Source organism: Dicentrarchus labrax, unplaced genomic scaffold, assembly GCF_905237075.1.
Source record: "Dicentrarchus labrax unplaced genomic scaffold, dlabrax2021, whole genome shotgun sequence".
Lineage (NCBI taxonomy): Eukaryota > Metazoa > Chordata > Actinopteri > Moronidae > Dicentrarchus > Dicentrarchus labrax.
In genome coordinates this window covers 5,910,490-5,935,382 of record NW_026136717.1, presented here as the reverse complement: position 1 = coordinate 5,935,382, position 24,893 = coordinate 5,910,490, and the positions used below count along the sequence as shown (strand labels likewise).

The 24,893-nt window shown below is 41.4% G+C and overlaps 1 protein-coding gene across 2 annotated transcripts; it reads left to right on the top strand.

The window, feature by feature from the left end:
• The first annotated feature begins 14 nt into the window (after positions 1–14).
• On the top strand, positions 15–23,599 carry chrnb1 (cholinergic receptor, nicotinic, beta 1 (muscle)). Of its 2 annotated transcripts, XM_051429544.1 has the most exons (12): positions 15–123; positions 208–300; positions 4,715–4,848; positions 7,613–7,657; positions 8,314–8,423; positions 11,468–11,576; positions 11,669–11,813; positions 12,323–12,508; positions 13,721–13,944; positions 17,950–18,125; positions 21,788–21,935; positions 22,204–23,599. In XM_051429544.1, the coding sequence occupies exons 2-12, from the start codon at positions 240–242 to the stop codon at positions 22,348–22,350; spliced, it is 1,485 nt and encodes a 494-aa protein (XP_051285504.1). In that variant the 5' UTR covers positions 15–123; positions 208–239; the 3' UTR covers positions 22,351–23,599. The 2 variants fall into 2 exon arrangements, with proteins under 2 accessions (XP_051285504.1, XP_051285505.1); XM_051429545.1 differs by lacking the exons at positions 15–123; positions 208–300 and adding an exon at positions 3,506–3,598.
• Positions 23,600–24,893: the final 1,294 nt, after the last annotated feature.

Genomic DNA, 24,893 nt, shown 5'->3' with positions numbered 1-24,893 from the left:
TGGCACACAACTACCCCTCCCCGAGGATGTAATCGGAGAAGACAGCAGTTGGCCAGGCTGGCCTGACTGACAGACAACAACAGTCCAAACTGACCAAACCAAGACTTACACTGAAGAGCTGCAGTGAGTTGCACTGGGAAAGAAAGGGAAGGGAAAAAAAGAGACATTTAAGAACTTGGATTAATCGACTGCCGATCTGTTTTGCAGACGAGAGGCCTTTTTTGGTTTTAGGGGTCGCCATGAAAAGCCTGGATCTGCTCCTGCTGGCTGGTTGCTTATGCAGCCTGAGCACATTGGGAGGTAAGGCAGAGTCTACCCATGTAATAGAGACAGTAGTCAAAGCTCTTACATGAATACAACATTAATGTCACATGGAAAAAACGCTTACCTAACGTTCACTAGAACCCACAAGAAAATAGCAGATTAACATGGAAGCCACCAGAGAAATATCTTAGGAATTGCATTGTGTATACAATAGTGATATATTTTAATTGGAGAAGGTGGAGATACAGACTACACATAGTCCACGGGGCTTGGCAATGCAGGTCTAACCCATGTAAAATATATTTCTTGAAGGATAATGCTTAGGCTAATGTTTTCTTGTTGCTTTAGTGTTTATGATTGCCTTTCCTTTAGCCTCAATGACAAACTGAATACAGTTAACATAGTTACAGCAAATATACTCATTATTGGAAACACAACACAACTAACACAAACATGTTTACAATGCCTTGTAAGTAAACACACCTATGGGAATATTATAGGCTATTATGCTGTGCAGGGCTGTATTTAGACACAGCAGTGCTTTGAGCTAAATGCTGGGGATCATTTGATTTCATCCTCTCTGGATCTGAAATATCAGTAGCAAATTCAGTGGCAATCCATCCAATAGCTGCCAAGATATTTGACTTAAAACCAAAAGTCTCAACCTGGTAGTGGCGCTAAAGGAAAAGTCAGGGGATTCCAAAAATGATGATTCATCCTCTGACGACCAGGAATGTCTGGATTAAATTTAATGGCAATTGATTCAATTGTTGTTGAGATACATGAACAATTTCCCCTAGGGGATTAAGTATATCTTCTCCTTCTTCTTCTTCTTCTTCTTCTTCTTCTTCTTCTTAGTCTGGAAGGTGTCACTACACAGAGAACAGTAGGTTACCTAAAGAAATGGAATATAATATTTATATTGTGTTTTGTGTTGTTATGTGTGTATAATCACCTGAATATAGCAATCATTTTGTTCTTCTTACCTTCGAATGAGCTGTTTTTCTCTACAGAGGCCACAGGTCACCCTCCACGGAGTCCGCCATGTTGAACCGCCATGTTTATACAGTTAAGAAAGGAGAAACCAAACACTGGCTCCACATAGGTCCTTTCACAATTTCTGCAATAATCTGCAATTAAATGCCATTAAATCCTACACACGGGTACTTTAATGTAGCATTGATTTAAAAAAACTACAAGATGTTTTACTCACCTTATGTCTTGCTTAAACCAAAGAGAGAAAGTCAATTTGTTGGCATAAGTGCTGTGTGTAGTTCTTGCTTTTTCGAGCCTCTTGCTCCTTGCCCATTAGAATGTAAAGTTACCGTGGCCTCTCGGGGCATAGAGGCAGCAGAAAGGACTGTAATACTGCCAGAGCTCCAGACAGACCAAGCAACAGGGGCCGCATATGATCATAACCAAGCATCACCAAGTCTAAGCCTATTAACTCCAGCTGCACACAAAACGCACATACAGTTTAGGTTATTTATTCATGTTTATTCTAACAAGCAAAGATGCTGCTGTGCATGTGTTTGTGTGTGTAAGTGCACCTCACCTGGCTGATTAGGATGCCAGTGACAATAGCCAGCTGCTGTCATGCTCCCAGAGCCCCTCTGTAAGCCTGGGGTGCAATCTCCACAATGTGCACAGACACCAGCCCAGATGTCAAGCCTTAAACAACCGTGTGCTAACCAAATTTAAACATTCGCTGTGAGATATATGTCAATAAAGGACAGCAATTTTGTTTTTTTCCCTCTATTCAAGTGCAACTGGACCAAACTGGTGGACCAAACTGATATCTATAGAGCCGTACCTTTAGCATGGCTGAAAATGTCATGTACCATATCAGATTAAAACAATTCCATTAGGTACCGGTGAGGGAGTAGTAAAGCATCAGCCTTACTGAGGTGAAAAAAAAAAACAAAACCTTTTTTTGTTATGTGGTGCTTTTATTTTGAAACCCCAACTAACCACTCTGTCTTTGAGGACTGCTTCCAGGGGTGTGTTTTCATCTAAGGAAATATGGCTAAGGATTAAAACAAACAAATACCTCTTTATAAGTTATTATGGGAGCGTTAGTGTGCCCTTCACTGCAGAATGGTGATGGTAGATGTAGATGCCAGTGGGAGAGGGGGAGAGGAGAGCACCTGTAACACTACTCTTGTTATCAATCAGCCTTTTTGCAACTTGTTTAAGGACACTAGTAAATATCAGAGCTCTGATTAAAATAGATCCTGCTTTACTGATGCTGCTCACTTCGCCATACACCTCACTGCTACTGGTTTCCATCCTGTTTGTAAGGGTTTACCACCATCAGCACCTTACAGTACCATAAAAACATAAACAAAACATACACATTTCTATAGAAAATGGTAACATTTTGATAGGACTGGCATTTTGTCAGATGGTCTTTAAGGATTTATTTCATCAGTCTGTCAACACTGATAATAGAGCTGCACAGTCAGGTAACAAACTGGTCCAGCCATGAAATTGAGGAACCATTGGTGTTGTGTAGCTCTCACAGCAGTTGTAAACTTCCACTAAAGCCATAAACAATCAATGTCAGTTTAGTGTCATCCATTTCTTCAGAGAAATCAATGACTTCCTTGTCTACAGGCAGCTGATTTCATATTTTCCATTCTGGTTTCTGGACCGAAACAGTGCACTCAAACCACTCAGAGGAAAATATAGCTCATATTGAACTTCACTGCTGTCATTGTCAGTTTTAAAGTCATGTTTATCGCTACTCAGTAAGTACACTCACTCGCCTTTAGTGAAGTTATCGCGAAGGAAAACAGCTGAAAGTACATTTTAAGTGCCTTTTCAAGTGGGATGAGTCATAAATTCTTCCAGAAGAGCAGCGCTTCAAAATGACCATTCAAATTTGCCTCTCTTTTATTACTGTCACTCATGTCTATTGCAAGCATCCTTCAAATGCTCAACAGTAGCCCTCAGTGTGGCCTCGCTTCATCTGATCTCACTGGACTTGATTTCTACTTGAGTCTGACTTATTTGCTAAGTAATCTGAAATGGGCACAGAGAAAATGCTAAATTCCATCCCTCTGCAGCCACCTCCCACGCAGCCTTGGCCGTCAGCAGCCATGCTTCCCTGTGCCTAGCTAATGGGGGTGCCTCGCTGGGTGATCGTTGTCATTTATTCCTGTCAGGTCAGATCCTGCCGGGCCCACAGCTATGCCAAACGTGATGAATGCTGCGTCACCAGAGCTGCTGATTATAAATGCTTCTAACCTTCCAACACTGAGGAGGAAATAGGAAAAAAATGGGTGGAAATAAAGCTGAAAATGCTGTGGAATCTAAGGGGTAATGGGTTTTGGTAGGTTCACAACTTTAAAGGCCTGAAGAGAGACTTCAAACCAAAACTGCTACTGGGTAATATAACAGTCTGCAGGCAATACACACGCATTTAAGTCTAAGGGTATTTATTATATGGATTTTTTAAATATAGTTTTTATATGTTATACGTGTTGCAATAGTGCTAAAAGTCTAGTGTGTAACATTTAGGATGATCTAGCTATGCTTAGTTTTATGTTTTCCTTATTATATATTCATCCTGAATTTGCACATTTTGTAATAAAACTTACTGGATCTACTTTTTTACTGATGCAAATAGATGTTGGCACAAGGAAAACGTTTTTGACTATCATCAAAGATTCTTGTTTTCATGTTTTGGTTGATAAGGAAGGATGATATCAAGTTCTACAGCAAATGAAATCCCCCCACAAGCCACCACTCCACCCTCTTTCCCTCCCAACACTCACTTGAATTGAATGTGTACCTGTTGCTTTGTCCGTGGGCTTTGCCGTCAGTGTGAGTGGGTGGTGAGGCCAGAGGATCAGGAGGATGTTTCATTGATTATGTTTGTTTGAATATCCGCAGATTTGATCTCTCACTCCCCTAATTTAGCTACAACTAGTCTGGCTATCTGCTGCAGGGCGACACAGCCTCGTATAATAACTAATTCTGGGAAGCATCTACTCACTGTGCGCTATTGACTCAGCCATATTTTAATGCACAACACACCTTGCCTGCCAATCAGTTCGCCTCGCCCACACTTGTCACCACTGTGAGTGGGTTTTTTCACAAAGCACCCGGCAGAAACTTTAGTTAAAAGTTTTTGGGTTCATTGTATGAATTTTAAGCTGTGAGAAAGACAAGGAATGGACAGTTTAAATGGAATCTGGTTAACAATAAAGAGCTTTAACTTGAGCAATAGTAGCCACGTTAGAACTGTTATTGGGTTGTGAACATATACCCAGCTGCCACCAAGGCTTCTGCACTTAAATAATAAATGAACGATCCAGCCTCATTTGACGATGTTCATTTAAAAAGACTACCAGTAATGGGTTTCTCATAAATCTTAACAAAATCAAATGGATTAGTGAGCTTGAAACCTAAAGTCATAACTGAACATATCATATCTGTCATACAGGTGCGTCTGATGGGGAGAAGGCTCTGATGAAGACGCTCTTTTCAAACTACAACCTCAAGGTGCGGCCAGCAGCCCGCCCTGAAGAGAGGGTGGTGGTTCGTGTGGGCATGGTCCTCTCATCCTTCGTCGGACTGGTGAGTCCCGAGACACACTTCCATATATAAACACACATGCATTCACAACCAGAAACAGCAACAGATGTATAACTTTGATCACAAAAACACGTGGGCTTCAATCTATGGGTTTGTGGCCGATGCTGGACCAATCAGCAAGCATTTTTTGAAAGTGCCCGCCCTTTTCCAAACAGTTTCTGATGACAACTTGGGGCAGCAGTAACTCAGTCCATAGAGACTTGGCTTGGGAACTGTAGCGTGGCTAGTTCAAGTCTAGCACAGAGCACGGTATAGAATGTGGGCTGGTAGCTGGAGAAGTGCCTGTTCACCTCCTGGGCACTTCCGAGGTGCCGTTGGGCAAGGCACTGAACCCCTAACTGCTCCCGTGGCACTACTCAAGGCAGCTCCTCACTCCATCTTTGTAAAAATTTGAGTGAAAGAAGATTGTCCCCATCGGGGATTAATGAAGTGATCTTCTTCTTCCCAGAGTATGTAATAAACCATCTGGCACAGTCAGGTTACCACATATGAACAAACAGGCCAGCAGAATAGAAGTGCTGTTTCCTTACAGGATATCTGTCACTTTACACCGAGTTCAAAATATTTCAGACATCAGAAAAAAACTAATTAGAACTGAAGTCCTGGTAGCATTTCTTAGTTGAAGGGCTGGTTTGAAGGCCGAAATAAAGTTACCAGGTAGGTAGGTAATAGGCAAAAGATTAAAGAGGAAACTCTGGCCAATGGAAAGTAGACTAATGAATGCTGGTTTCATTCATGAACATGCGGGTCATGGTGTTGAAGCTAGTACTGTATGCAAGGTAGTTATAGCTTTATTGAACTGTAAGACATCAAAACACAACATTGTTCAACATGTTCATGCTTCTCTCTTAATTACTTGACATTTTACTTGGCTTCAGTACTCTTACTTATCCAGAAAAAATCAGCTCTGTCTCTGATAAATACATATTTAAAAATCCACAGACAGATGTCTCCGTAAAGGTTTTAAGCACAGTGGTTGCTCTCCATGCTGAGGACCACCTACACTCCTATAGTCACACGTGACAGGTTAACGAAATGTAGCATAACATTTAGTACAAAATGTGGTGCTAGTTTTAATTCAACACATATCTGAGAGCCATCTGGTTCTGAATTTAGTGCTCGCTGGCCTGCTGAGTCAAACGGCACAAAGAGTCATGCTACTATTGGGAAGTAATGCTGGGAAATTGTGTTTCAGCAGCATGCACTGACTGGGCCACTGCCTGTGTGTCTGCATAAAAATGTAACAATGCACACACTCAAACACACACACACACACACACACACACACACACACACACACACACACACACACCAGGTCACTTTATCTGTTCCTTAATTTCTCCTTGGCTCTCCTCTCTGTAGCACCCGTGTGCACACACCAACACACACATCCACACAGTGTCACATAGCTACGTCCACATCTACAGCGCTCCTTGCACCTCCACTCAAGGTCAGTCTCACTCTGGAGAGGAAGTCACGTGGGGCCCTTAAGTTCTGGAGGGGAACGATGTTGGAAACTGACCCACTTGGACGCTGAGTCCCCCCCCCGTCTGCCCAGAACTAGTCAGCTGGATAACAGCAGTGTTATTATTAACATTCCCCCCCATCCTGAGGTGAGTTCAAACAGCTACAGGAAGTATGAGTAAGTGATAGGTCAGTGATGAGACAGGTGTGTGTGTGAGGGTGAGAAAGAGACAGAGATGGTCTAAGTCAACCTCCCTCTACCCCAAGCCCCCCCCGTCCCTGTCCCTGTCCCTGTCCCAGCTGTCTCCCTGACATTCCTCCCAGCGTTTTAAATAGCAAGCCCGGCTCAGGAAAGCTCCACCTTCCTGCTGGACAGACAATCACACACACACACACACACTCGTATGCAAACATCTTTACCAGAGCCAACTCTGTCCTGGAAGCAGTGTGTCCATTGCTGTCAAACCAGCCAGTATGTCACATGACTATCAGCTGTGTTGTCTGCTGGTTTGGAGCTACAGTGGGTTACTAACATAACTCTTGTACTCTGTAATTTGTGTCATAACTCTCCTAGCAACCACGTACTGTATGGTATGATCACAGAAGTCCGACATTGCCTGAACTGGACCAAAAACGGTGCCAGTACACTGATTCAGCACAATCCTAACCCTAATCACAACATAACCCCAAAACCCATAACAGTGTTCGCTCACATACGGTCATATCATTTACCGGTAGGCCTCTTTAGGGGGGTTAGCGTTCATGGAACACCCACCGTTACCTTGCTTCTGTGGCGCAAGTGGATGTTCTCACTACAGCTGATTTTTCCGCTGTGGCCTGTGCAGAGCAGTTTCCGGCGAATTGACTACAGTTTACTACATTTACAGTCTAACAGTAACATTAATCTGGCCACAGCTCATAACATAACATCACTGTGCTATGGATAAATTAGACTTGACACAGAAAAGATCACTGCAAGTCCACCTCACCTCTGGTTATACTTGTACGTAGGCAATGTGAGTGTGGGGGTAAAATGCAATAAAACATTTCACAACATAGATTGTTTCCCAGGCTGCTGCTGGACTCTTCTCAAATTCTGTGATTACTTTTCTTTGGATTATTTATGTAAAAAAAACCCAAAAGTAATAATGGGATTTCTGGTGCATTCTATCTGAGTGGTGCTTGGAAGATGCCACTTTGTCAGAGTGCGTATGTGTGTATGAGCATTACGAGAAGCACCAATAACGCATTAACCAAATACTTTTGTGTGTTTTTGTTGCAGAATATGAAAAATGAGGAGATGAGCACAATTGTTGTCATGAATCTAGTAAGTTTGTCAGCACCTCTCAACACACATTGCAGCATTTACTCCCCTGATTGCTTGTTCCACAGGATTGGAGTTCATTTTGGACATTTTGGTGGTAAACATCCATGCTTCCTAACACACAATGGACAATCTGTGTGTAGTTTGTTGTGAGACGCAAGAGACTGTTGCTTTACTGAAACAGAAAGCCCTACACACAGTCTTCATTAACACAGAGTAATGAAAGTGAATAACTTCTTACTATTTCACATTATTTTGACCTACTCATCCGTGACTCCAGCCCCGCTGAAAGTGTATTACCATAAGACCCCCTTCCTCATGTACAGCTCAGTACCAATGCACTACACAAATAACCAAGAGAGAACACTTGGAATAGTCATAATAATACAGAGTATATGCAAAATGACAACTTATGCAAATGCTGTTTTGTTATGCAAGGACAAATGCACAGGGGACTCGTCCCTGTGGAATCTAATTACAGCAGCGGAAAAAACGAAAAATAAACTGATGAAATGACAAATTGGCTACATTTGTAAATGCAAAGCTTTTCCCTTCTGTCATTCTCTGTTTCCCTTCTCATCCCTGATCTTTCCATGTACTTGTGGATGATTCACACATTTCTATACAGAAACACTTTTTTTTTTTTTTTTTTTTAACAGGAATGGACAGATCACCGGTTGTCATGGAAACCCAAGGAAAATGATGGGATTGAGGTGTTGCGTATCCCCTCGGGGAAGGTTTGGCTGCCTGACATGGTCCTCATCAATAAGTAAGCACGAGCACGGTGCTCACATTAGTATGAATTAATCAGCACAGCAAAGAGTCGAGAGGAGAGGCCGTTTGGCCACTTTCCATCAATGGTGGGATTTGAGTTTTTGTCTATGATGGTTTCCTGTTACATATTGATGCTTGATGATGTTTCTTGTGTGAATGACATGTAGAATAAGATACTGCAGCAATGTGACAAATGTCTAATGAGGAATGACTTGGGCACGAGTTGGTTTATGCCAAAAATATATATTATTTTCTTTCCATTGACACAGGTTATGTTTGCCGACATAGTTCTTGCCTGTTACATAATCACCTTTGAACCTGCTCCTTACACCTCCACTCAAGGTCATCATACATTATTTAGTAGTATTTAGTCTTCTGGTTGTAACAAGAGTTGATGCTGAAGACAAGTTAGTATTCTGTATAAAAGCTCTTAACCCCTAAAGACACCCAGTGTCCACTGGTTACTGCTAGGTCTTCTAGAAACATACCTATGTCCACCATCTAGCAGGACTATCTTTTCAGCAGCTAATGTAGGACACTCTGTTATAGGGACTTTACATAGTGAATTTTACCAGACCATCTTGCACCTCTGACACACAAAATTCACTTGTGAATGTGTAGAAATCACCTGGGTGTTGATTTAATGTTTTAATGCATTTGATTACTCATTGATGTACCCCAAAATTCCACCAGGCATGTCTGCGACACATTTCATCTATGGCGCGCTCATCAGAAGCGTCACTCTGCTCTGCTCAGCGTAGAATATGCATCTGGTCTACTTTTGACAGAAGCTGCGAGTCTCGGGTCAAGCAGCCCAGAGCAGATCACACTGGCAGGAAGTCAAACACACAAATGGCATAGAAAAGCTGGTCAATTTTCAAAATAAAATACAGCATGCATACATACAGAATATACACTATTAAAAAAGTATGGATACAAAGTAATAATAAGACAATGTGCTATGTACAGCAATTAAAATAAGTAAAGTACAGCCACAAAGTTACCAAATTGATCATGAATCAGCTGCCAATGTTTCAATATGCTTGCAAAACACAAAAAAAGTTGGCAAGGAGCTTACCAATGTCCTGTATCTCCCTCTGCCCTAATTTCCTGTAATCTCTCTATTGTTGTCTCTCTAATAAATGCATACCATGCCCCAAAAAACTTATTTTGAACCCCAATGGAAATCGACAACCAGTACTTGAACGCAGGGGACTCTTGGCACTCAGGATTCCATTTAATGGCCAGAAATGCTCCACATTACCAGCATTGTGCCCACTGGATGCAGTCCTTGTTGAACCACAGCTCCATCATGTTGTTATAGTTCAGATTTAGACTAGTTTCATGTACATAAAAATGAAGTAACAAGTTAAATGCAAATTCATAATGCAGATTGTTTGATGGAGCCAGAACACCACGCAGCTGCACCCAGTGGACATTAAGTAAAAATGCCTGGTACAGTACAGTACAGTATAGTACAGTACAGTACAGTACCTATATCATGGGAAGACTCTATGTCACAGTATTGAATTGGAAAATTGACATACTTAGAACTGTGAGTGTAATCTCCTTTCCTTACACCCCTGCACACACACATACTCACTCCCATTAACACCGCTGTAAATATCCCCACTGCTCCATTCATCAACACTTTATACGCAATTAAGCAGCATGGCTTCCTGAAAACCGAGATGATGGCACTGTTCTGCTACTTCAGCCCGGAAGGCACTCGCTTGGAAACCGCACACATGCACATGTACATACAGTACACATGAATGCAAAAGCGTGGGCACCCTTCTCTGTGTGTGCATAATCAATGCTGGCCATTTTAGCAGCAGCAGCACCTTCACAGGGACAGGCAAGCTGAAATTACCAGAGCTATAAAAACCAGACGCAGCACCCTGACAGACGGCTAAATCTGAGTCTAATTGACTTGATGCCTTTGTTGTGTACAGTGTTATGAGCTTAATGGCCTAAACAGCCCTGTATACATCCAACATTAGTGCTGCACTTAGAAGTGTCCTGCGAAATGTGTCGAGCTCCTCCGTTCCATCCTCGCCAATTAAAATGTTTTAGTGTGGCCTTGCAGCGTGTGACTGCAGCCAAGCGTTGATGCACTCTATGGCTGTGGTGAGAGAATGGAAGGAGCAGTGTGACTGCAATAATCAGACACACGAGATATAGTTAATCAGATGTTCCTCACTCTGACCAGACCTTTACCTTATCTTTATTTCAAGGTGACGTTATTGCTTTGAGAATAAAGAGACAGGTATGTTGGGTGAAAGGAAGCGGGATGACATAAATAAAGGCGAGATTCCAACCTGGGATGCTGTTATTATATGATGATCTGTTGCTAATCACTTGCTGTCTAATGTTGCAGGGCAAAGTGGAGACTACTCACTGCCAGTCATGTTATGGTCTGTGTCTGTGGCCACTCCCAAAGCTGATTTTCTATTAACTGAAACTACACAGTTATCTCTGTAAAGTCACTGGAGGACAGCAGGCAGTCTGTTGGGACCCTAGGCAAAAAATCCTAGGGGGGCCCTCAAAATATAAATACAAAGAACATTAAGAGTTTAATTTAAAGACTTTCAGCAGTGCCTTCCAAAACTGCTGCAAATGACCAAGATTCATACGAGCGTTTTTGGTTCTGGCTTCACTACAATTCATGTTTGGTTAAGTTAACACAATACAATAACAGAGGAGGCAATGAGGTGGGACACTGTACAATACAATATAAAAAATGACATCAATGACTGTACAGTGTGATTATTACTGTTTTTTTGTTTGCTAACTGGAGCCTGTCCCAGCATGCACTCAGTGGAAGGTAGTAATACACCCTGTGCAGGTCAAAAATTCTATATAAAATTACTCTATGGCTGCAATCGGTTACATATGTGTTTGTAATATAGGAAGAACAGAATGGACAACATGCAAACACTGAACAAACCTCAGACATTGTTTTCTGGGAGGTGACTGGTGTGTGGTCTAGTAAGTAAGTAAAGAAGTTTCTAATTGTATCTGAATCTCTGTTTGCAGTAATGACGGGGTGTTTGATGTGGCCCTGCATGTCCATGTGCAGGCTTACAGTAATGGCAGAGTAACCTGGACTCCCCCTGCACTCTACTGCAGCTCATGTGGAGTTAAGGTGAGCATCAACACATTCAAACTGTTCTTATGTTTTCCACTCATTTCCTCCTCTCTAAATCCTGTAACATCCCTGTTTGTTTCTCTGTTTAGGTAACATATTTCCCATTTGACTGGCAGAACTGCACCATGCAGTTCCGCTCCTACACGTACGACGCGACCGAGATCGACGTGCAGTACGCGCTGGACTTGAGGGGCAACGAGATCAGGGAGATCCAACTGGACGAAGCTTACAGTGGTGAGAATTTGGTGGGGAACATGAGAGGATGGACAGATGGATGGACAGATGGATGACAGAACACAATTTCTTAAATGAATGAATAAATGAAACATTCATTAGATTGCCATAATTCCATGTTTAACCAGTTTCAGATGGTTAAATAAAATATATTAAAGGTCCAGTGTGTAACATTTGGGAAGATCTATTGCCAGATGTTTGCATTATTGTATAATCACCTGGAAAAAGAATTTTATTTAGTTTATTCCTACATACTGTTTCTTTAAAGGTAGTGACATCTGCACAGTAGATTACACTGTAGTAGTTGTTAGGGGGGATATATATTCCTTTGCACAATACAGTGACTTCTCCATGCTTTAATTTTCTCTCATGAGGCCCTTTATGCTTGCTTTTGCTGAATATCTGAACCATAGTCACAGAAGTGTTTTTACTTGTTTGCACTTTTGTTTCGATCCTCTTCTTTTATGCATATTTGTTGTTTGTGTTGCAAATTCTTAATGTTTCTCCAGAGGGCGGCGAGTGGCACATCAAACACAAGCCGTGCAGAAAGAACATGAATGATGATCAATATGAGGACATGACCTGCTACCTGATCATCGAGAGGAAGCCTCTGTACTACGTGCTCAACATCATCCTCCCCTGCATCCTCATCACCATCATCGCTATCTTTAACTTCTACCTGCCCCCTGATGCAGGTATACCATCTATACCATACAGAAGGATACATACAAATCAGTTTAGTATGAACAAAAGGTAAAGAGGGTGGAAGCTCAGCTATGCATATAGTTTACACCTTGGTGTAGCTTTAAACCTCACAAACCTACATTTCCTAATTGTGTTTGTGTGGTCTGGTTGAATTGGGCAATCACACATTTGTACAATTACTCTAACAAAGGGATTCAATTTCAGATTAGATAGTTGTTTCCCATAGAGCACTGCCGAATCAATAACCTTGAAAATGAAAATAGTAGAATGAGTAATCATCTGAAAGCTGTACCTTGTTCGAAACACTCACAACATGATTTCTGTTGTTTACACAGATTCATTAAGCTATCAGTCTGCATGTGTTCACTGCTCAGTAAGCTCCAGTACAGAGATTTGACATGTGCACTTAGGGGGGAAAAACAAAACAAAGTAGTATTAAATTAAAATGTTGAATTGAATTATACCAATTAATATTATGACTTTATACCATCTGAAGATAATCAGATGAACATGACACTTCCTGTAGCCAGAGTACTGCTTAATTCTCATGCACATCACTGTTTCAAGTTGATAGGGGAGCGGGGAGTAACATAAAGGTAGATGATAAATATGAGCCGTCAAATCCAAAGGTTTTAAGGCCCAGTGTGTAACATTTAGGAGGATCTATTGGCAGAAATGGAATATAATTTTCATAGGTATCTCTACACATATACAACATTGCACTGTACTTCCCAGAGATCACCCATCAACCGGGTCTCTGACGCGTTGAATTTTGTTGTGGTGATGCACTGTGATGAGTTGCTCACTGTGGGAGCATACACTGCGCTAATGCACATCAATTTCTCATTACCTACCAAGTCTCACCAATCTGAGGTAAACACAGTCCGTAAGTGACCACTGAATGCACCTGAGAGGCCTTGCTCTATTGGCCAATCAGCTTCACTTAGAATGGGAGATGAATTTTCCATTAGAGTCATTACAGGCGAATTACATGGACCAGCTGCTGCTGAAGTAGTAGATCTCACTCAGTTGAAGGAGGAACAAACCTTGTCCTGGTAAAACTAGATGAGTTGTAACACGCTTCAGTGTTCCGTTTGTCAGCAAAAGTAAATCTTGAACTCCAATTTCCATAAAAATGAACTGATATAATATGACGTAAGATCGTCTCCATGTCGTTAATGTATTATATTTTTCCCCCACAGGAGAGAAGATGGGCCTGTCGATCAACGTGTTGCTCACCCTCACTGTGTTCCTGCTGCTGCTGGCCGATAAGATCCCAGAGACGTCGCTGGGCGTCCCCATCATTGTCAACTACATCATGTTCACCATGATCCTGGTCACGTTTTCTGTCATCCTCAGTGTGGTCGTCCTCAACCTGCACCACCGCTCACCCAACACCCACCAGATGCCCATGTGGGTGCGCAAGGTGAGGTCCCTACCCCCAATGGACGAAAGTATAAAATATCACACACATAGCCTGGTTACAGAGTTACAATATTATTCAAACTGGAGGATGAATGAATGGAAATATTTGACTTGATTTGACACAGTTCTAGGATTGCTTTTCCTGTGTTTCTGGGCTCGCTGGCTCTGCAAAAACAGCAAAAATCTGCAACGTATCAAATGCAATACTGATTTTTTTGTTTAAATCTATATAATTATGTATTATTAACCTCATATAAAGTTTATGTGCATGTACATCAACCTTTAATTTATACATTTTTGGAGTGCCCTTGTTGTTTATTGATGTGTCTTGGGATTCTTGTATTCACTTGACATATTCAAAGGGCTGTAACTCCTCATAACAAAGGGTGCAAGTGAGCGCCCCTTTGGCACTGAACTAAAGCCCACTTTTACTATTACGCCATTCAGTTTTATTTTATTCAAAACCTATGGGTCATCATTTCATGTCCTTTTGGCACTGAAAATATCCCACTATCTACTTTCATTTGATATATAATACTTACTGCTTACTGTACGATGTCAAATTTAAAAGCTTTGTTCACCTAACTATATATTCATTCAACAATATAACTAAGACTGGTCATGACTAAATAAGAAGACTTAAACATCATGTAGGTTTAACTAATTATAATAGCAAATGAGTGAAATCAGATCCAAAAGCTTTATACGTTTTATCATCTTGCACATAATAAATATGAGGGCGTGAATTTACTAAAGTAAAAATTAAGCAACACCATCAATGTAGTAAAGTGTGGCCTTTAAGTAATTAATTAATGTAATGTTCATTTTTTTAATAATTTGGTGTGATGGATGCTATGTAGTTTATGTTCAGGCAGACTATTGCATTAAGTCGACACATCATGTTATACCATTAACCTCCATCAGCGGCTGTTGCCCTCACTCTACATTGTGTGCTGCTAATTACAAGCCTGAGCAGCGGCTCTATACTTCACTCCAAGTTTTGTCAAGCTTTCAGGGAACATTCACCTCAGAAAGGCTCATGCACAGGTGATTTGCATGGTTTACTGGAACCAAGGTTCTTGGTACTGGATATATATGGGAGAAATGAACATTATAGGTTCTGCTTCTGTGCTTCAGACCATCAGTGTTGGGAAATGTGGAAAGGAAAGATTTGTGCACTAATTATTATACTAATATTACTAATAATTAGTAGTGGGAAACGTATAGATATTCAGATTTATCTTTTTCTTGCCTCCATAGGTCATTGTAATACAGTACTATATGTTTTTAAAGCTGCTCCAAATAAATATTTTTATACTATAAATTGATCAAATAACAATGTGAAATGTGAAAGGGGTCACTTGCAGTGACAAACCCATAGAAAATGATCACTCATGTTTGCAGTTCCCCTCAGCAGAGTATTTTTGCATTTTCAGCTCGTTTTGGTTTCACGGCCCCCAAATTTGCTATTTTGTTGAGTCTCACCAGCATTCAGTTTCCAGCAGAAGGCAGCTATATTTGCAAGTTTCATGGCCACCATAGTTTCTCCGACAAACTTCAAAACCCATTCTCATTCCCAGCTTGTTGAATATAGGTGCCAGCGCTGGTCAGTTATTTGCAATCTGCAACTTCACTGCTTGATGCCACTAAATCCTAAACACTGGTCCTTTAAGTTACATCAGGTACATAACTTACGATTTTTCCCTAATCCTAACCAGGTAGTTTTTGTGCCTAAACCTTACCAAACTGTGACTGTTAACATTAACCATGCAAGCTTTATATTGCTAACTTGACCGCGGAGCCCTACGCATCTGGAAATTGTGCGAGTGGGCCACCTACAGTGTCATATTTTGAAGCAGAGGGCCAATGACCAAGCAGCAGTATTTGACATGAGTTGGGAGTGAGAACGTGTTGGTTCTGCTGCCACCAAGTGGTTAAAACAAATCAATTAATACAGCTTTAAATCTATGTGAAACAATGGAGACACTGTGATTTTGTTTTATAATAATGGACATGTTTATGCTTTTACTATGAAAAAATAAAAAAAACAAGAACAAACAACAAGTAAGAGAAATCATTCACACTTTGTTTGTAGTACAGCAGTTTATGGAATGTCTGTGATGAATAACAAAATGATCTCATTCTGAGTAAATATAAATCACCACTGACAAAATGGCATCTATTCACACTACTAAAACAATAATTATATTCGGAATAATTAGAGAAATATTGACTTTTCTTCTCTGAGCATTCTTTTATTACAGTTATTATGCTTTAATGGCATCACTTTCAAGCTGGGCATTTAGCCCTGCCATTATTCAAATTAATCTTCACATCTAAGCCAATCTGCAGAAATTTGTGTGAAGCTCTGGTCTGCCAGAGACAGAGCAGCAACACTAGCTGAGTTACAGCAGCCATCGTTGTGATATAAGGTCTTTGTAGATGAAGTGGAGCGCTCCAGGGTGCAGTTTTCTCTCTTATATTCACAGCTCATGACATGCCAAGCTGTGGGAAATCTAACCAGTGTCACACATGGGGTCAGTGAGAAAAATGGGTTCAAAGGCTTGAAATGTGGGCCACAGTGCTAACCACCTTGTTTTTATCCTAAGAGTTGATTTTGTGTTGTATTTTGTTTTTTTTTATTACATGGTCACTTTAAATTGACTAAATTGTGTGTTTTATTAAATTATTCAGCATTTGCACTTACTATTTGAACATACATCCATGAGTGTTCTACCTATATCTGATATACCTTGCTCACATTAATACATGAAACAAACATAAGTCTTTCACTCTTTGAGGTTCGACTTGTGCTCTTTTAATTACATCATCTTGTTGGGCCCTCTTCTTCTGGTTCTCCGACTGGAGAATCAGCGCCACCTACTGCTTATCTTAATGAATGAACTTGCTAATAATCTAATTGCATCGTGGACGGAAACAAGTTTAAACTTAGGTTGAAATTTGCAATACATTTGGGTGGAAAAATGGTTTTCGGTCTCAGCAGCAAGGAAATATGACAGGTATTACTGGGAATAGGAACATGCAGACTCAACAGAAAGGTCGGAGGAGGTCATTTAAGAACATCAGTATATTTGATTGTGAATGAAGGCTAAGACACGCTTTTTTTCTTTGAAACTACAATACAAGTGAAGCTGTAGTAGCTGCAGTACTGTGTGATCCTTGCCAGTGGGCTATTATTGACATCCATCCGTCAATACAGGCAAGCCAGGACTCATTTCAAAAGAATGATATCCAAGCACTTCAAAGTGCAGATGAAAGAACCATTTACAGAGGCAAACAGCATTTATGATATTGATCAAAACTCACATTTGGCCCAAATGATTTGCTGTTTTATCTTCCATTCAAATTCCTCTGGTTTTCTTTTGAAAGGCAGTCCGACAGCCAAGAAGAACCATCTGATGGTTATATTAAAAGAAGATTTACTTGATTTTTCTTTGGTTTTATCATTTATTTCTTTTTAATTACACGTATATGGGAGCTGCCCACTACCATACCTGTAGTCCTGTAGCGCCACTGGAGCATCCAGAGTTTATGTTCTCTGCTCAAGGACACCTTGAGAGAAGACGTTGAGGAATTGGAAAGCATTACCCATTTGGTTTCCCCACCCACATCATTCAGCAGCAACTGTTCTCAAAGGTTATCTTACTGCTAAATTCAACATTTTGACTCATTTCTCAGCCTTAATAGGCAAATACAGGGCAAGTACATTTCAGCTGTCCCATAAATCATGAAACAGGAATCCAAACAAATTGATTTTTATTACCAGGGAAGACGATGGAGGTCTGAGAGAGCCAAAAGCTATTGACTGAAAGAGGAAAGTACAGTTAAATAACCTTCTGTTTCCCAATGTGGTTTTGAGTCAAAGAAATATCCACCATTGGGGATTTTGACATTTCTGATTTCCAGTGGAAGCACAAATAAAATGAAGGATTTTTACTGTAAGTTGTGTAACCTCTACTGATTTTTATCTTTCCTTTCCCCTCAGATCTTCATCCACATGCTGCCTCCTTACCTGGGCATGCTGCGGCCAAAAGTAGAGACCCCCCTGTCCCTGGAGACCTTGCCCCGCCGAGAGAAAAAGATCGTCTCCATCAGCAAAGTGGCTGATGAATACTTCATCCGCAAGCCCGACTCCTCCATCTTGTTCCCCAAGCCCAACAGGTGAGATCCGACCCACTTTATTCATACGAAGACTCATCAGGTTGAAAATGTTTCCACACACATGGTTGGTGCAAATGTTGATAGCTAGCTAACATCTGCACAGCTGGTACAGTGGCTGTTTGGGGCGGTTGTCACAAAATGTAATGGCATTAAAAGTATTTTCTAGATATTACCACAGAAACTTCATATGATTCACATATTTGTATCAAAATGAACTGACATATCTTAGATTTCGAAGATATCTTAGATTACGAAGATATGTCATTACTTATTCCAAATGTTGTGATTTTTTTTGGGAAGCATGGTATCAGCACAAACTGCTGTATGAACTCAGCATAACATATTACATTCGCATTTATATTCACTTGTAATTCATAATCCATATCTGATGTCCTTAACATGGGTTGTATGTAAAAGGAATAACTTTGTGCAGTAGAAAATGATTAAAAACACACTGGGAGTAAACCCAAAGCTACTAGATAGCACTGTGAAATGAAATTCCATAGTTCATATATCTTTTCCTGTGTTTAGTATTCATAGAGTTTCAGGTTAATGTCTGTGTAGGATCATATCTTTCAAGTCAGCTGGCCAGCATTTCCTGTTCTTCCACAGCTTGCATTTGTCCTGTGAAATCCAACTTTACCAAGCAAAGCAGGTATTTCACATTTTGAAGACGCAGTTACACACGTCTTATCCTCCCTTACCCGTATCTCCAGTTGTTGTCTAGAATAAGAAATCGAGGTGATACACTGAGGCGCTTTAGGTGGTTCATTGCTTTGCTCCAGGCTGCACTAAAGGCTTTGTGCAAATACACTTAGACACCTACTAGAAGTCACTGTCACATGTCCTGCGTGCAAATACCAGTGTTGTTTTTCTTGTAGTAAAAGTTGCACTTGCTGCCAAAAGCCAGGCTGTTAAATAAAGTTACCCTAGTTTTTGGAGCTGTTGCGAGGTAAGAACTGATCAGGGAACAAGTTGTTTAAGAAGTGAACGTTAGCTGTTCACTTTCTGGCCTTTAGGTTTAGACTGTGAGAGGACTGTACCAGGACTTGGATGCATTTACACAGAAACTGGCAATATTTAAAGTTATAGGGGAATCAGGCTTTTACAGTTTTACATAGCTCTGCCCCCAAAGCTGTTGAGTAAGGAGCTGGATTTGAGTCAATGTTGGCAAATCTAACCCTAGTCTCTATACTTTGCACACAGTAAATGCGTGACCTTGCTTAGGTGAATCTGGTAGAACGGGGGAACTGTGTGTGGTGGGAACCAGCTATTATGTGACATCCTTAACTAACCAGCCTCCCTGCTGCTCTATTAACACCAAAAATCCTCCTCGCAGTCTGTGGCTGTCGCTCGCTCTCTATCATTCACCTCCTGTGAGAACTGAAATATGTCAAGAGGGAAAGACTGGAGGGAGCAGAGGATCGTTGCTAAAATAATAATGACCCGCACAAATCGACTCTGACACATTAGAGCGGGACGCTGCGTGTCTAGGTGAAAGAACGGGTGACAGAAGAAGGAGGGGGGCTCTATTAGAGCAATTCGATGAGACAGCAGTATCTCTCTTGAGTCCACACATACACACGCACCTTAATTGGGTTTAGTGCACGTCTTGGCACCAGACGCAGCCAGTTTTAGTTGAATTAGTCTCCTGAACAGTCATTTACTTCTCGCTGATGAAGTGCTGCTTTGAGCCACGTAGGAGGGGAAGGGGAGGAGGGGGTTAAAAGGCCAAATTGTGTCTCTCTCGTGCTCTCTACCCCCCTCTCTTATATCTCACCCCCTATCTGATGAAGCTCCACCTCTCTTAGGTCACAGCCTCTTCACCTGCCACACTCACAGAGGCAGCGGCAATGGCAGCGCTGCATTGTAAACCCCCAAATCTCTGCACCGAATACCAAGCAGCTCGATATTCCAGTCTGTAGTCCAGGTTTACACTCCATCTTAATGTTTTCCAGTTAAAAACACTGTGCCATACTGCCCTCCGGTGGTGAGCTGCATGACCTGAAACTCCTATCATCTGGGTTTTTTTCCCCCTCAGAACCTAAAAACTATAAGTGAAAGAGGTGTTTAATATTTGAGGTGTTTCATAAGACGACAGATGTTTGTAAAAGGCACAGTGCAGCTGTTCTGCGAGGAAAATAATGTTAGTTTTTCAAAGCCTACTATTCGTTTGGACAAGGTCACGGCAGTGACCTAAAATATATATATGAATATATGACAATATAAAATATATGACATATGACTTCCTTAAAGGGAAATACTGCTAAAAATTAAAAAGAAAATACAATATATCTGGTTTAATATAGTTTAATATGGCAGTATATGCAGGTACACACTTAACAGCGTCACAGATGAATGTGTGTTTTGTTGGTGCAAGTGTGAACGTGTATATGTATGTCTTTTCCTTTTATATGTCATATTCCCACAATGTCATTCAGCTCTTATTTTCTTGGTAAACATACATCACAGTTTAAAAGACAGTTTAATCTGACAAAAGGGACTGTTTGATTGTCTGACTGACCATGTTTCATGCCCCACTGGACATTTTTATTCAATCTGACAGTCACAGTACAGTAGGAGACAGTAAACATGGGTGGAGAGACTCTTTTGGACTTTTTTTTTTTTTTAACGCTGTGCTCTCAGATCTCCATGCCATCTCCAGGGCAATGTCATCTCTCAAGTGAGCATTTCAGCTATGACGTCCAGCAGAGAGAGTGGTGCTGTATCACTACTTAAAGTTATAGGAGCATTAGAGCTCCGTTTCTGACGCTGGCAACCCATGTGTCATTGCTCAAGGACACTCTGTACGATTATGCGTAGAAATGCAGCAGGGGAAATCAGAGCAGAGAAGGTTAATGAGTAACGCTTTGAGTTTCTTCAGTAGCCTTGTGTTCTGCGAGACTTCTGAGAGAAGAAATATGACATTTGTCCTCTTAGAAATGAAATGTTGAATTTATTGGAAATCAACTCCTCACTCAATTCAACAAGCCACAGCTCTGCTTGGTCGGGTATGACCAGTGGTTTATGGTGGCTGAGCTAATGTTGGTTGTTTAGTTTATCACTTTATTTGACTGGGACAGTGTGCATATTAATGACATATCTGAAAACCAACAGCCAGAAAGTCTAAGGCTAACCAAGTTTCCTCCATCACTTTGAAGAGAGTAGAACATCGTTTCGCTGCACAGCAACTTGCCTGATGTCCCTCTCGACTGTTGATTTCTGACTTTATTTCTTTGTTGTGACTTTAATAAAGAACTAATTTGACCTACTGTTAGACCTGTCGTGTGAAAATCTGAGTGACAGCAACTGCTGGCACACCGTGGCAGCTGACGGTTGGTTACTGAGGGCAACAGGTAAACACAGAAACATGCACACACACACACACACACACACACACACACACACACACACACACACACACACACAAACACTCACAGAGGGTTTCTCAGCCAGAGCAGCCCAGTCAGCAGATGCAGAGCGGTGACTCCCACACTGTCAGAGCGAGCCCGGGGAGCTCCTCTGACCTTCTCTTTATTCCTCTCTGAATGACAGAAGAGTGCGAAGGAGACTTGCAGCCTGCCTCATAAACGCTTTACTATTTTACAGCTTTTAATTAGCCTGCAACACTGATGTGTGTTTGTGTTTTTGTTGCCGTGGAGGTTTCACCCAGAGGGCATGTGTACAGATCTGAGAAAGTTCATTGACGGCCCAAGCAGCTACCTCACGCTACCTGACGAGCTCAAGTCAGCCATAGAGGCCATCACATATATCGCTGAGGCTCTGCAGGCGGCGAAGGACTACGAAGCTGTAAGTTTACCTGTCTGAGTTAGTTATAATACTCTTTCACCATTTTCTCCCTTGCTCCTATATTCCTTCTCAGAACACATATTTTTGTTCCTTCTTCTTGTTCCTATAAAAATGTAATATTTGGTTTATTTTTATCTCTTCTTTCTGTTTGTCTTTTCCCGTCCTCCCACCTCTTCTCCTTCCTCATGTCTCCTCATTCCCCTCCCCTCTTCTCCTTCTCCAATTCCATTGAATTCATCCCTCCTTTCACCCATCCATCTTTGTCCAGCTAAGGGAGGACTGGCAGTATGTGGCCATGGTGGTGGACCGCATGTTCCTCTGGATCTTCGTCGTCTTCACCACTGTGGGCACCTTGGCCATCTTCGCCGATGCCAGCTTCAACCACACCCCCACTGATCCCTTCAAATCCCCCTGAAGCAGTGGGACATTTGGTTCTCTTGAGCTATACCTATCCTGACTTCATTTGATCCCACTGATTCATTTGATCTCAGCAAACGCTGTATTATTAAAGTGCTAAATGGTTCTCTGGGTGTAGTTAACCATCGGCCCATTGTGCCAGCAAATGAGAAACTCTTATGTGTGTTCCAGGCAAGAAACTCACATTTTCCACTTTCATTTTGTGTCTTGGATAGCGCTGCCAATTTACATTCTGTGACTGGCAAACCCCAGATGACCTCAAGATGTTATTTTTATTCATTTGCTATAGTGTAGACAGTGTCAAATGTTGAAATACATCCTGACAATATTCCATTATTGTGTCAAACTATAATTTCCAATACAACACTTTAATTCTTGGCCATATGGAAGGCAAAGACTGTAATTTATAAAGTTTTTAAGCTTGAACAGAAGGGCATCTTTATTCTACTCACCCTTAGAGGAAGGCATTTTAGGTTGTCAAGAATTCTTGCCAGGTTTTGTTTGCATTCAACCTCAATTTGCAAGTATATGCAAATGTATGAACATCTTGTGGATTTTCGGTTGAATGAGCAACAGTGCTCAAGAACTTCTCGGCCTCAGTACTGTTGCCCTAATCACATGGAAATGTCTTGCTGCCAAGAAATATTTGAACAGATCTCTTGACATAGATCATTTAAACTAGCCAAAACAGCATTATGTGTGCAAGGGGCGTTGATGATTGCATGAAATATACCAACCAAGCCAATGTGAGCGTACTTGACATGTATAAATACATAAACCTAAAAGCTACTGGTGTGTCTTTTAGTGCATTAGAATCCAACGTAGGATATTCATATGTGGTGTTCGCACATAAACACCAAGACAAACCAGATGCTATAATGAGCAAGCTGTTTGCCTTTCATTTCCCTGTGTCAGAATGTGCTGGAGTGTGGCACATGCTTTGTGGATATTTCCGCAACCATAGTAATCCTCCTTGTATTTTCGGCGCTGGTTTTGCATGGAGGATATTCTTATGTTGGAGTGCTGAGCAGCATACCAACTCATTTCACCAGCTGCACCAATAGCCTGTGGAATTCCCATTATATATGAGACCTTAGTGCCTCACTTTCTGGCAGATATACACACGCAGCCCACACGTCCTTTTTGGTTCTCTCACACGACACAAACACACACCTGCCCTTTTTAATCTTGTGCCTTCATTCTGTTTTTGTTTCTTAAATAAAGATCTGAGGGGAGGATATCAAAGACTCCATCTGTTGTCAGAATGCTGCCGTGAGAGTTGTGACCCTCGCTCCGTCACTTGCCCGCTCTGCTATTAATAATCATCCTACAGACACACACACACACACACACACACACACACACACACACACACACACACACACACACACACACAAACTGGCACTGGTAATCTGACACTGCCGCATGGGCTTCCCTGATATTTCTGTGTGTAAATACACTCATGCATATATGAAGTGCGAGTTGAAGCGTTTGAGGGTTGAAAGTACGCAGTCATTCCCAACAGCTCATTGTGGCGACGGTGCTGATAGCGCTTCAGTATAATGGAACTGACTGCAGCATTGCTTGAATTGCACTCATTTCCATCCTCCACTTATTATCTAACACTTTGACCTTGCATGAAATTGTAGCTTTGAGGAGACGGGTTGTTTGACAGATACACTAAAACAAGACAGGGCCACTTCTGACTAATGTATTTATACTGGTAGTGGCGGCATGCAGGAGGGCGAGTCGGAGACATTTTCCCTCTCTCAGCTCTTAACTTGGGGACTGATTTATGGCCTGTTTGTGTTTGTGCACGGGAAAGTCTGACCAGCGTGAGGGAGAGAGGGATATCATGACCTCAGATGCAACAGAAAGTAGAGACAGAGTGTGTGATGGAAAGACAGTGGGTATTTTCTTATCTCGTGTAAGAGACAAAATAACTTGAAATACCAACTTCATAAAAAGCTACATGAAGGATCCAAGAAGCAGCAGGACCCAGAGTTCATTCCAAGGCCTTCACCTCATCGATCACAACGCTTGTAGTCTTCGCTCCTCAGAACTTTCCTCACCATTTCTATGGCAACAACATCCATCTCTATTTTTATATCTTGTTCGACGTGCTTATCTTTTTCTCGCCTTAAGCATACCTCAAACTCAATATCGGCAAGACTGAGTTGCTCTTTCCCTGCTCAGACTCATGAATCCTATAAGACCTCACTCTATCACTGTTGACAACACCTCACTGCTCCTGCCAAGATGTTTGGTAACTCTGGACTCTGCTTCAACAACTTCATACTGCAGGTTTTCACTCCACAGCATCTGTGGAGCCGAGGCTTTCAGCATCTCTGAGTTTAATTTCCACACGTACATTAGCTTTAATGGCTCAGACACGCATAAAGTCACATCATGTCAACATTGTCTTTTCTGCTCTACTAACTAAAATTTCTTATCTCTCTGTCTCTTTATTTTACTTGTCACGGCAACTCTGGTATCTCTAACACAATGTCAGGGTTGCTGATCTGATTCCTGAGCTAACTG

Coding starts and splice junctions, on each gene's coding strand:
- chrnb1 (XM_051429544.1), top strand. CDS start 240: ATGAAAAGCCTGGATCTGCTCCTGCTGGCTGGTTGCTTATGCAGCCTG. Junction 301..4,714: donor CAGCCTGAGCACATTGGGAG/GTAAGGCAGAGT, acceptor TCTGTCATACAG/GTGCGTCTGATGGGGAGAAG. Junction 18,126..21,787: donor TTGTTCCCCAAGCCCAACAG/GTGAGATCCGAC, acceptor GTTGCCGTGGAG/GTTTCACCCAGAGGGCATGT.